This window comes from Cannabis sativa, chromosome 4, assembly GCF_029168945.1.
Source record: "Cannabis sativa cultivar Pink pepper isolate KNU-18-1 chromosome 4, ASM2916894v1, whole genome shotgun sequence".
NCBI lineage: Eukaryota > Viridiplantae > Streptophyta > Magnoliopsida > Rosales > Cannabaceae > Cannabis > Cannabis sativa.
In genome coordinates this window covers 69,290,978-69,304,584 of record NC_083604.1, presented here as the reverse complement: position 1 = coordinate 69,304,584, position 13,607 = coordinate 69,290,978, and the positions used below count along the sequence as shown (strand labels likewise).

General features: G+C 32.3%; 1 protein-coding gene across 1 annotated transcript; it reads right to left on the bottom strand.

Moving 5' to 3' along the window:
• Positions 1-6,971: 6,971 nt before the first annotated feature.
• LOC115712228 (uncharacterized) lies at positions 6,972-8,591 on the bottom strand. The gene has a single exon (XM_030640491.2). It carries the CDS (start codon positions 8,326-8,328, stop codon positions 7,165-7,167), a length of 1,164 nt encoding a protein of 387 aa, XP_030496351.2. The 5' UTR covers positions 8,329-8,591; the 3' UTR covers positions 6,972-7,164.
• Between the last annotated feature and the right edge of the window lie 5,016 nt (positions 8,592-13,607).

Genomic DNA, 13,607 nt, shown 5'->3' with positions numbered 1-13,607 from the left:
TGGTCACAATTAACACCAACTATACAAGCTGTGAAAGCATTGTTTAAGTGCAAATAAATTACAATTCAGCAAAAAAAAAAGTGCACATAAATTACAACTTCTTATCCAAACATTCAAACTTAAATTCAAGAATTATAAAACAAATTTAGGAAGTCCAACATTAAAGAACATCAAATAATACATAAAAATACATAAAATTTGTGGCTCTCAATCCCTAAAACAAACACAAATAGTAGTGTAACTAACAAGCCATGTTGGAACTTTAGTAAAATTTTACAAAATCGTTGAATGAGAAGTAAGGTGTGTGACAGTGTGAGTATATTGAGTGATATATGGGATAGGAAAATTTTATTGGAAGTGTATATAATGTGCAAATTTAACATATGGATTAGGGTCACAAGGGGTATCCAATTTTGTGCACATGGGTAATGACTCACATATCGAATCACCACACACGTGATACTGTTGCTGTCGTCTGATCGACCGTGCTGAGTTGGCGGGTGTGGTGTTATTTTATTTTTTTGGAGAAAATTTATTTATTAATTATTATTTTTCTCGTCCTGATTTTTAGCATCATTCCCACGGACCTACATTCTAATGTTCCCATGATCAAAAACGTCTTTCTTTCCGTTACTACTTTCTGTGCATTCTCCATATAATGCATCAGAACCAACGGTACATTTTTTTCTCACAGAAAAAATTATATACACTAATATACGATTATATTACAAATGTACTCCGAGCAATAGTACAGTTATATCGATTGTGGTATTTCGATAGTTCTCTATCGTGTAATAAAGCTCTTATAAAGTGTTTACTGAGCTATTTTATCTTGGGAACGACGAGACTGATAGTCTACTTACACAGTTCTAGACAGTGCCGCGAACGTTTTAAAAAAAGTGACCTAATTCGCAACTCAACCTAGACTTTTAAAAACTCGTTCCTTTTATTTTCTGTAGCCAAAATAAAAGTATCTCTGAGTAAAATGTTTCCCCAATCTCTGTTGATATCTTGGAATGATTTGCATATTATATTACTAAGATTTCATGCTATATTACTAAGTAGTTTCATTGATTTTCTTATGTCGTAAGGTAAGTTTTAGTTGTTGATTCGATATGGTACTGTGATATACATATTTTATAAACAACAATTAAGGAACTGCCTTAGAAGCATCTCTGTTTTGGTATCACAATGCCTCATTGTTTCTAAAGTGACAACCAAATATCATAATAACATTGAGAATAAAACTAAGATCAATCTATTAGATGTCACATACATAGACTTTATGTGTCCATAGAAAAGATAGTATTTTAAAAGGAAACTTACAAAAATATTGAAATTTGGGTTAACTTTTACAAAAATACTGTCATACGAAAATCTTTAGTAGAACACAAAACAGAACAACTCAAAACAACAATAAAACAACTAAAAAACACTAGTAGAACAACAGTGAAAATTCAACACAGTATACTGTAGTATGAAACTTATAAAAAAAAAACACAATAAAAAAGTAAAAAATACCACTTGGCAGTATTTTTGTAAAAAAATAGCAAAAGTTAGTATACCATGTAAACTTCCCATTTTCAAAGCATACAACAACAACTCGACCCAACTACACTAAAGTCAAAAGCAAAGTCTCACAAGGTTTTATACAGCTCAGCCCAATAACAAAGAAGACCATCCCAAAAGATGTAACCCTAATTATCAAACCCTAATAAAAAAAGGGTAGGAGCAGTAAGAATCAAACCCTAACACCTCTCCTCTTCACTTTCGCTCTTCTTCTTTTCTTCTAAAGAATAGCAACTGCGATTCCAAGTTTTTCTTTTCTTCTAAAAGTAGCCGCCCAACACTTGGGTTCTTAGTCTTCTTCTTTCTTTCTATTAGCAGTTAGGGTTCTTAGATTATAGGGTTCTAATCTTTTCGTTCTTCTTCCCTATTTCACAGCCGGATAAAGCTATATTCTAAACCCAAAAATCTATTATCTCATCTCTCTCAACTCTCTCGGTCCAAACACAAACACACAAACACTTGGACCCAGAGAAAACTCACACACTCAAGAACTCGAGCTCTAACCCAAACACTCAAACTTGAACCATGTTCCAAACCGAAAAACTCATGTGGTTTAGTTCCTCCAAATGAAAAGGTCTCCACAAACATTATTTCTAGGAAACTGTTCACTCGTTGTTGTCCATCTTGGAAGGAGTTGTGTGGAATGATAATTGAGTTCGGAAGGAAGTTCTCGAATGACTATCATGTCCATTCCAGGTTCAGTCCTCAGGATAACTAGCTCTTCTCTAGAAAGGAGTTCCAGCTGGCTAGTTATCTTTCCTGGAATAGTAGTTCCAGATAGCTGACTTTGTAGTCTTACATCCTATCTGGAAGCGTCTTCAGCAAGGGTCCGTGGTCTTCGAGCCCGAAAGCTCGTTCATGATCTTGGAGGCCCTGATGCTTATGTTGACGTGGAGACTTCGCTAAATGAGGAGTTGGTTGAGTTAGTATTTTCTAACTAACTTAACAACCTCGTTTCTTGTAGACGCTGACTTTAGGATCTTGATCCAAGCCTATAAAAACCACCTTGGCTCAACTTTTGAAGACACAATTGAGATACAAGTTTGAGAACTCTGTTCAGAGGAGATTGAGAGAGAAAAGATTAAGAGGTAGAGAGAGAGGTGCAATCTCCCACTTGCCCTAAAAGCAAACTGGCCATCTCATGTAGTCCCATATTATTACCATAAAAGATTTTGCTGGTAGCATCTTTGTGAATGGATCTGCCAAGTTTTATTCTGATGCAATCTCTAAGACTGTCACATCACCTCTCTCTATTGTATTCCTTAGTAGATGATACTTCCTCTCAATGTGCTTACTTTTCTTGTGGCTCCTTGGTTCCTTGGAGTTGTCCACCGCTCCACTATTGTTACAGTAAAGCACCAGTAGTTTTTTACTTCTAGAACTACTTCCAGAGCAGTGTTGAATTTTTTCAACCAAACTGCTTCCTTAGCTGCTTCAAAAGCTACTATATATTCGACTTCCATGGTTGAATCTACAATAGTACTAGTTTGTTTAATGCTTCTTCAGACTATAGCTCCTCCACCCAGAGTAAATACTAACCCAGATGTCAACTTTTGACTATTTTTGTTTGATTAAAAATCAGAATCGGTGTATCCAGTATGATTTAACTCTCCACCGGAATATACAAGCATTAGATCTCTCGGTCTCTGAAGATATTTCAGAATGTGCTTTACAACTATTCATGTTCCAAACCTGGATTAGATTGATAACAACTAACAATCCCTATATCGTAGCATATGTCAGGCCTTGTACATAATATTGCATACGTTAAGCTCACAACTGTTGATGCATAAGAGTACTTTCTCATGTCCTCTCCTTCTTAAGGAGTCTTTGAACATTGATCCTTACATAAAATAATTCCATGTCTAGACGGTAATTTTCCTTTCTTGGAATTCTCCATTGAGAATCTTTCTAGCACCTTATCAATATAAGTTGCTTGAGAAAGTGCTAATGTTCTTCGCTTTCTATCTCTATAGACTTTTGTCCCGAAAACATAGTTTGTTCCTCGCAAATCCTTCATTTGGAATTTATCGGCTAAACACTTCTTTACATCTGATAACCTTTCTACATTGTTTTCAATAAATAGAATGTCATCAACATAAAGAACTAGGAATACCACTACATTACCTTTAATGTATTTTTATACACAGGTTTCTTCATTTTGTTCGAAGCCATACTCTTCAATAGTTTTATTAAATGTGATACTCCATGATCTAGAGGCTTTATTCAATCCATAAAATGGATTTAAGCAACTTGCAGACATTTCGATCTTTCCTTGGCAATACATACTCTGCTGGTTGTTCCATATAAATGACTTCATTAAGATTGCCATTTAGAAAGAAGAAGGAGAATGAATATGAATATTGCCACAGGAGAGAAAGTTTCGTCATAGTCGATACCTTCTCGCTGTTTGTCTACCTTGTTATCACTTGTGACTTGTACTTCAGTATTTTTTTTTTTTGAAACATACTTCAGTGTTTGATTAATTGAAAGTTATTTTTTTTAAAAAAAAAAAATAAATAAATTAATAAAAAATACAATAGAAAGGTTAAAGATAGAAAATAAAAACACTCACTTTTAATGACTTAATAGCTGCCGCTGTTAAAATTATTAGTAATTTCTTTTCCGTATTAATTAGATTTGCATATGCACTACTAGAAAATTGGGTTTTAGTGACACACATTGAGTAACTCTAAAAGTGTATAGTGACACTTCAACGCGCGTCACTAATGAGGGTGACTGGAAAGACAATTTTTAGTGACACTTCACACGTGTCACTGAAACCTTTTGCATTCATTTTCTGCGTGTCACTATAGGCGTATAGTGTCAGGTTTTGTCAGACTAAAAATGTAACAACCACACGCATGAAGTGTCACTATATCTTTTTTTGTTTTTCTTTTTTATTAATATTTTTGGAGATATAGTGACACACAAAAAGTATCACTGTATTAAATATTTTTCTAAAAAAAATAATATTTAATTTAATTTAATTTAAATTTTATATATTATAAATAATATTTTATATTAATTATACAAATAAAATTAAATATAATAATAATAATTTTAATTAACTAAATGTAATTACATATTTCAAAGCAATTACAAATATACATTTCTATGAAAAATGCAAAGATAAAAAAGAAAAGGTCTAAATCTCTTTTGCCCATCTAACACCAAGCCTCAGCCTTCTTGCAACCACGAGTTCAAAAATCCACCATCCACGAAGAACTTTAACGGCGTCTTCCTGCACAGAGCATTACTTAAAATAAAAATTCTTTGAAAATAGCCAACACAATGTATCCCTCATTTAAACAAAGTCCTCCCACATAATAATTAACATTCACCACAAATATAAACAAACTAGTTTGCATCATTCTAATTCACTCTTAAGTACTATTTATCAAATTTGACTCTTCTTCTCAGTAACCAGCTTCAACCCAAGGCTTCCAGTATTGAAAATATAGGAAAAAGCATAAAAATAAATAAAAACTTGCAACATAAATAAGGTTAAATTGATAACCTAAACAAAAAAGTATTGAGGTTAAATTAAAAACAAGCGACAGGGGTATGTTTAAAATTTGAAAATATTGAGAAATAGAGCAAGAGATACTCACAACCATCTTTAAGATTTTCTTGCCTGAACTGTTTCGGAATATGGTCGAAAGATTTGGCGGAGGCAGAGACAAAGATTTGGTGTCTTGAATTTAAAGTGGGCAGAATTCGAGCCAGAGCGAATCAAATAAATTAAGACAAATATAATATAAAACAAATGGAAATTTCAGCAATTAAGGAATATAGCGTTTGGGAAGGCTTGCTAAAAAGGGTCAACACCAAATTCAACATGCCAAACAATGATCCATTGCTTATAGAGAAGCTCGGTATTTTTTGAAACAATTACCATCTTAATAATTTACCCTAAAGACAGATAATAGGGATTGTAGGAAACAATTTCATTTACTAAATTATTTTAGTAAATCCATTTACGAAATAATTAAACATGGATGATCAATGGCTAGAAAATAAAAATAATGTGTTCTAACAAAACTCATATATCAGCAGTACATACATACATACACGTATATGTATAATTGTATATGTATATTATAAATATTAAAATCCCTAACACAAACGGTGAGACTATATAAAAGAGTTCTGAATTTAATGGTTTTAAAAAACTGATATCAGATTAAAAAATTTTGATTAATAAAGAAAGGACTAATTAAGATAGGAGTAGAATTAGAGAGAAAGGAACCGTTTTTCAGCATCTTCGGCAGCTCTGGCACCAACTTCGGCAGCTCTGAAAATGGTTGGAGCCACATAGCGAGGTGAAGAGGAGGGAGTCGAGAGGGATGAGATTAGAGAAGTCGCCATGGATTTGAGGGTGGAGGGGGAGACTCTTTTTCGTTCTCAGTAACCAAATCTTGGACTGGTGAAGGGTTGCCGTCGGTCTAGTGGAGCGCAGAGAGATTGGTTTTTTTTTTGAAAGGACGCAGAGAGAGATTGTTGAATATGAGGGAAAATGTTGAGTTTGGGGCTTTAGGGTTTCATATTCATAATGTCCATTTTATACCTCATTTAATTTATTTACTTTTTTTTTTAAAAAAAAAAACAAATTTGATTTATTTACTTAAATAAAAAAATTAAAGAAATTAATAATTTAAAAAATATTTTTTTATTAACATATAGTGACGCGCAATGCATGACTGGATACACATGTCCCAACTCGTTTAGCGCGTCACTATATCATAATATTAATTTTATTTAAAAATAATTAAATATAAGACTATGATATAGTGACGCGCTACGTAAGTCGGGACACACTTTTGCAGTCTCTCATGGCATGACTCTATAGGTAAATATTTTTTTTTAAAAAAAAATCATAAAGTAATGGGTATTACTCTTTAGTGACTCTACATATTTATAGTGACACACATTATGAGACACTAACACCGAATGTTTAGATTCTCATTATGTGTGTCACTAAAAATCACTCCTAGCTCTTTAGTGACACGCACTTTTACGTGGGTCACTAAAGAGTGTCACTAAAAGGCCAAATTGTAGTAGTGATGGTTGGAGTCTTGGAGAATATCCTCATATCATATTGTTTTTCAAAAAATTAGTATTATATATTCGTATATGTATTACTTAGTTTAAAAAAAAATCAAATATTTACTAAGATATAATATGCAAAAAAAAAAATATCTTTCTTTAAATGAATGAAGTATTTATTATGCACAAATAAGCCTAACTCATTTATAGCTTTTTTTTTTCCCTTAATTTATTGAATGAATTATGACTAATAAATCTACATAGATTCTATAAATCTCGTTTTAGATTTTTATTTTTTACTTTATAATTGGCCCTTTTCCAATCAGTATTAATTAGTAATTAACTCACTGAAATTATTCCTAACACTTCCCAACCAGTATGTTTTTATATCACATTATAAATTTATAACCATTATTATGCGGCCAAAAATATATATACAAATACAATCAATTAATTTAATGATATTTTGTATGTGGTGATGAACTGTAGAAAGAAAGTCAAGTGATCCAACGGCCAAGGATGAAAATTGTGAACCCCACCCGAAAGTCAAACCTCAAGAGACTGCAAGTGCATCGACTGCTGGAGGTTACTCTCACTTGGATTAGAACGACAATGAAGCTGAAAATCCTGGGCATGGCTAGGTTGGAGAGTAGTTGTCGTTGGTTTCTCATCCAAAACGGCAACCTCTTCTTCGTCGTTTGGAAGATCAAGAGAGTACACCACATCTTCCATGGTCCACCCCGCACGTAACAAAACCACCGAGAGCGTCCGCACGTGCCACGCCATGGCCTCCTCCAAGTCGACTCCTCCTACACCTTCACCGCACTCGATAACTACCTCCCTCTTCTGATCATCCTCCTTGTCGTCATCGTAGCCGTCCATCATCATCATCTCTCTCACCTCCTCTTCCCTCCACCCTCCTCCTCTCAACCTCTGAAACACCTCCTCCAAGCACCCGCCCAGCTCCTCGTCCCGGCTCCACCACGTGCTACTCGCCGCCGAATTCACCGTCCGCTTCTTGCTCGCAACCTCCGTCCAAAACTCGATCTCACGCGCCGTCGTCGCCGCCCATGCCGGAGCGTTGACTCTTGTATACTCCGATGAGCGGCGGATTCCTCCGCCGCCGTTTAAGAACTCGAAATCTTGGAAGAATCTGGTAATGTCGTAGCTAAGAATCCAAACCTCATCGCCGTCGACGTAGAAGATAGGGTTTCCGGCGGCATTCGGCGTCGACGGGATGTAACAGTTTCGGTAGAGAGGAACGAGAACAGGAGCTTTGGTCAAGAACTTCTTGGCTATCTCCAAGGCTTGATTGATATCGTCGGGAAAAGGTCCCCAAGATTCGAACCAGAAATTCCTTCGAGAGATTTGCTTTAGGAGACCGAGGATCGGAAGGTTGATGAGAATGTGAAGCTGTTGATGAGAAGAGGAACGCCAATTAGGAAAACCAGAGCCGATCGGAAGACCTTCACGGAGGATGGAACGGAGATCGGGAGGGAAGGTGAAGTTGAAGAGTGACTCGATGGAGGAGAATTCGACGTTGGAGAGGCCTCCGGCGACGGGAAGGTCGGAGCAGCGGAGATTCTGGATTAGGTTTTTAGCGTAAGCGGCGAAGGAGAAACAGACGAGCTTGGTTGTGGTCGGTGGCTTCTTCGGTGGCTTCATGGCTTGATATGCCGTGTTGATTATCTCAATTTGTGCGGGAGCCATATATAAAGAGAGAAAAATGAATAAACAGAATTGTGTTTGGTTAGTTAGAAAATTTCAAAACTGAAAGAGAAAAATGAAAAGACAAAGAAAGAAAAGGAAGGAAAGGCATAGTAGAGTTCGTTTTTTCCGAAGCCTAAGGAAGGGGATAGGTAAGTGAGTAAGAGAGAAAATCTGTAAGAAAAGAGAGACTCATTATTTATTTATTTTCTTTTCTTTTCTTTTATAAACAAAAATAATAAGAAAATAAGTACGTATTGTGTGTGTGTGTGATAATGAGATTATATTGGTTCATATTAATAGACGGTTTTGATCAGAGAAGTGTTCAATGGTTATATTAATTCACGGTTATGATTTAAGATAAGTGTCAAAAAGTCATAGTAAGTTAAAAGAGAGAGAGAAAAAAAAAACATATATTAGAGAATTTATTGTAAAGAGATTGAGTTGGTTGTTACTTGTTTTGATGATGAGAATTAAGGGTGTATGATGGAACATGAAAAAGTCACGTGGGGACTCGTTGACATCTTACATATGATTCATGTTCATGTGCATGTATAGTATAATGTTAGCAATTAATTTGATAATATATAATAGAAATATATATGTTACACAAGAGAATTTAGCTACTATGTTTGGACCATTTAAATGTTATAATAATTAGTATTATATTGTTCTGTGAATATAGAAATGTCCATACATAGGAATATCATAATATACATAGAATAATGTTTATAATAAATATATATAACTGGTAATATGGGTCTGTATTTTACAAAACATATGGGGGATATATGCTAGTGAATAGTTACCAAATTGACGGTGAAAAGTGGGACAAAGGCTAATAGAAAAATTGTTTAAAGTAGGATTATCTTTAAGTGAAATGATTCAAGAGAGTAGTTGAAAAGGTTGATTAGAAAGAAAGTAATCGATATGAGCAAATAATGAAATTGGAGTTTTATTTTTTAAGCTTTATGTATATAGTGATGTGGAATTCAATCATTCCATCCAATCATTTATACATGTATAGGTTATTATTATAGGACTAAGGGGCACCAAAATTTGTCGTTTGATAAGATATATAACAGAAGAGAAGAGCTAGAGAGAGAGAGACAACCGTGAGAGCCTCATCAACGACAAGAGATACTTGTCCTAAGGTTTAAAACAAACCTACGAGCACATGTGGATATGCATGAATCACACCCCCTTTATTGGAAAATGTCTCGTTTTTTTAGGTACTTTATATCCAATTTTATCATTATTTGTCTTTTTCCTAAAACATATGTTGAAACCTTGAGAGAGAGTAACTTGTAATCCTAATATTAATTGAACATGATTATTAGCCATAGGCAAAAATTATTTACATAAGAAGATGAAGTAATAAGGAATCAAAATGTATATGCATGCAGCCACACTGCTACTTAAAAATTGACATCTTATATCGTCTCTACCAAAATACATTAGCGAATTAAGAAGATATAAAATGAGATAATATTAATTGAAAAAGAAGGAATAGATTTGTAGTGACTCTTTCAAGACATATGCAATTGCAAATGCAATGTGTTTTGCTGAGTGAAATATTTTGGGTATTTTTTTTTCCACAAGGACTAGTTAGTACTCAACGGTAGTTGTGTGTGTTGTGTTGGCCTTTTCAAAGTTGATGAAAGTGACAAATATATATAAATATATATCTATATATATATATATTTGGCATAATTCCTACTTTAAACCCAGCGATTAGATTATGCCCAATTCAATTCAACGGCTACAGTACAATTAGGGATTGTATTCCCTATTTTGACATAATGGGACAAAATCCACTCCCTATATATATATTTGGTTACAATTTTCTTTAACCTGTAATAGCAGGTTACTAATAGGTAGACTTTCTTTTTTTAGATTTAATTAATTATTTTCTTAAAATAATTAATTAAATAGACATTCTTTTTTTAGAATATTTTAATTATAATTAATTATTTTCTTAAAATCCTTACTTGAATTATTTTAATAATTAAGCCATTTAATTATAACATTTACAATAAAATTTATTTTTTTTTTACAAAAATTAAACTTCTTTTGACACAAATTAAAATTCTCTTCTTATAATAAATTTTCAAATAATTAATTATTTTTAAATGATATTTAATTATTTTGTTACAATTATATGAACTAAGTATGAGGCCTCAAGCTAATCAATCGATAACAAGTGCAGCTATTTTTTTTCTAAAAAATCCTTCAACTTATTTCATTTTTTACTTTTTAAATATTTAAATAAAAAAAATTAAATAGTTAAGTGTAATAATTTAAAATTAAGATTACAAGTATAATAAAATTTAAATTATGAAATTATATGTGTATAATTTTAAATTATAAAAAGTTTTGCTATAAAATTTTAAATAATTTAAGTATAAAAAAATAAATTGCTAAAAGATCCTTATATAGTAATAAATTGTAAAAAATTAATTAATAATTATAATTAATTTAGGGAAAAAAACAAAAAAATACAAAAAAGGAAAAAAAATTACAAAAATACTTTGGGCCGGCCCATTAAACATTTATACAGTCCACATACAAATATTTACAAAAATACCACATGCACTAAGCCTTCAGCTGTACAGAGCGAACCATAAAGATGAAAATACGCGCTCGTTTCAAAACTGCAAAACAACCAAAATGAAACCAAAACGAGAAAAATACAACTATTAATTCAATTGATCTGATTCAAATAAAACTGATGAAAAAGCACAATGACCACAACTATATTAAATTGAATTAAGTGTTGTGGCTTTTCAAGTTGATTTACAGTTGCATCATTATTTTATATTAGTTTAATTCAATTGTTTGCAAGAATTTATTTTGGAAATAAGAAAAGGAGAAAACACTTTGAGAAATAGTTAGTTTCTGAAATAAATTTAAACGTTTCTTAATAGTTTCATTTTAGTTTTATTATAGTTTATTAACAGCAATAAATATAAATTGTAAATAAACAAGTATACAAACTATAATAAAACTATAAAAAAACTAAAAACAAACTGACAAGCAGAAACAACTCTACGAATATAAACTACAAACATCTAAATCGAATTGTTACTTAAAAAAGAACAGCAAACAACTATACCTAATAATATTCCCAAAACACATCATACATAAACATATTAAACTATTAAAAAACTAGAAAAAAAAAACTAAAACCCACTGATTAGAGACACTAAAACAAAAACAAATGTTTCAAAATATCTAAAAAAAACTAGAAACACAAACAGAACATAAAACACAACAAAAATGAAACGAAACTAATAAGAAACAAACTAAAATGCCAAACCCAAGAACAAAATAAAATTGATTAAAGAAAATTAAAGTCCTAAAAATCCAAAGAAAACCAAACGAAATTTTAAAATGAAAAACCTAAAATATCACAAACCAGAAAAAACCAAAACGATGAAATGGAAATACAAGAAAATGTTTAAACTGGGGGGAAACGAAAATGAAACCGAAAACAAACCTCGGTTCGAACAGCAACACCAACATTATTGTTTTTCCCATAAACATCTTCAGCCATTTTTTCTTGCACACGGACCTTTGTTTTCTTCTTAGGAGGAGCTCTCCCACGCTTCGTTAATGGAGGAGCAAAATCAGAGTCTTCCTCCTCAATAAAAGGACGTTTTCCCTTAGCTTTATTAGCTAGTGATTTCAAACCCATTTTGAATTATTTTTTTGAACAGGAGAAGGAGATGAAGAAACAAAAAGAAAGAGAGAAAAATGTTATGGGATGGTTTAGAGGGAGTTGAAAAAATTTTGAAGAACAAAAATGAGAGGGAAAATGGTTGAGGAATCGTGATTGAGGGATGGTTTAGAGAAAATGTTATGGGATGGTTTAGAGAAAATGTTATTATTTGTTATTTCAAAAAAAAAAAAAAAACTGAAATGAAATAAAAAAATCAAAGGAAAACAAAAGAAAAAGAGAGAGGGAAGTGATTGAGGGATGCATGATGGTTGATAGGTGAGTTGACGTGACTGGTGCATAGATGTGATGTGTATGTGGTATATGTGTAATAAAATATTGAGAAAAGGTAAAAAAGTTGATTTGACCGTGTGTAGGTTTATATGTAATAAAGTGTATAATTTGTATTTTTGGTGTAAATGTTTCATTAATTTAATTTTAAAATATAATTAATCTTAATTAAAGTTTTATAAGGAAATAAATGATTAGGTTACTTTCAGGTTACAAGTTATTTATTATTTATTTTTATTTAATTTCCAAATTAATCACAACCATTTAATAGTAATCCAATGGCTTAAAAAAATGTAATCATGATGGTTACAATAAAAATGTAACCATTGAAACCTCTTCCATATATATTTATATACTACATATACCTACGTACTAGCTAATAGTACGTAACATATAATGTATGTTGCCAAGTTACATTATAAAAAATTATTGCGAGAAAAAATTTATTTTAAAAATAAAATTAATGAATTAATTTTAAGATAAATGAATATTTTATATTTATCGAATTTGGTCTCACAATTAATTGATTGGCATTTTATATATAGTATAGGGCATTGTTTAAAACCGTTGCCTATACCGTGTTATAGGCGGCAATTTTAAACCGTCAGGAAGTCCACATTAGTGGCGTCGCCTATTTTTTTCGTTTTGCGACGGTCGAATAGGCGACATATTATAGAAACCGACGGGAATACTTTAAACTACTATTTAAAAATATCGGGAAAAATTATTTTTGTAGTAGTATAATTAAATCATGTAACAAATATTGACTAAATAAATATATATACAATAATAAGAGAACATATGCTAAATATATTCTAACACACTCCCTCTCATATGTTTAGATTGTCCCTAAAATCATTAAATAGAATGCATGGAGGCCCTTTTGTAAAAATATCAACAATTTGGTAATGGGACGGCACATGAAACACACAAACTTCGTCACGAGCCACTTTCTCACGAACAAAGTTAATATCCATCTCATTGTGTTTGGTGTGTTGATGTTGAACAGGATTGTGGAATAAGTATATCGCACTTACATTGTCACAGTAAACTAGAGTAACCTTTAGAATAGGACAATGCAACTCTAGAAGTAGGTTTATGATCTAGCAAGAATCAGAAACAACATTAGCCACACCTTGTATTTTGCCTCTGCAGCGGGAGAGAGTAAGCTACTGTTTGGAAGACCAAGAGACCAAATTATTCCTGAGGAAAATACAATACCCAAAAGTGTGTCAAAGATACCCCAATCAACATCTGTATAAGATATTAGTCT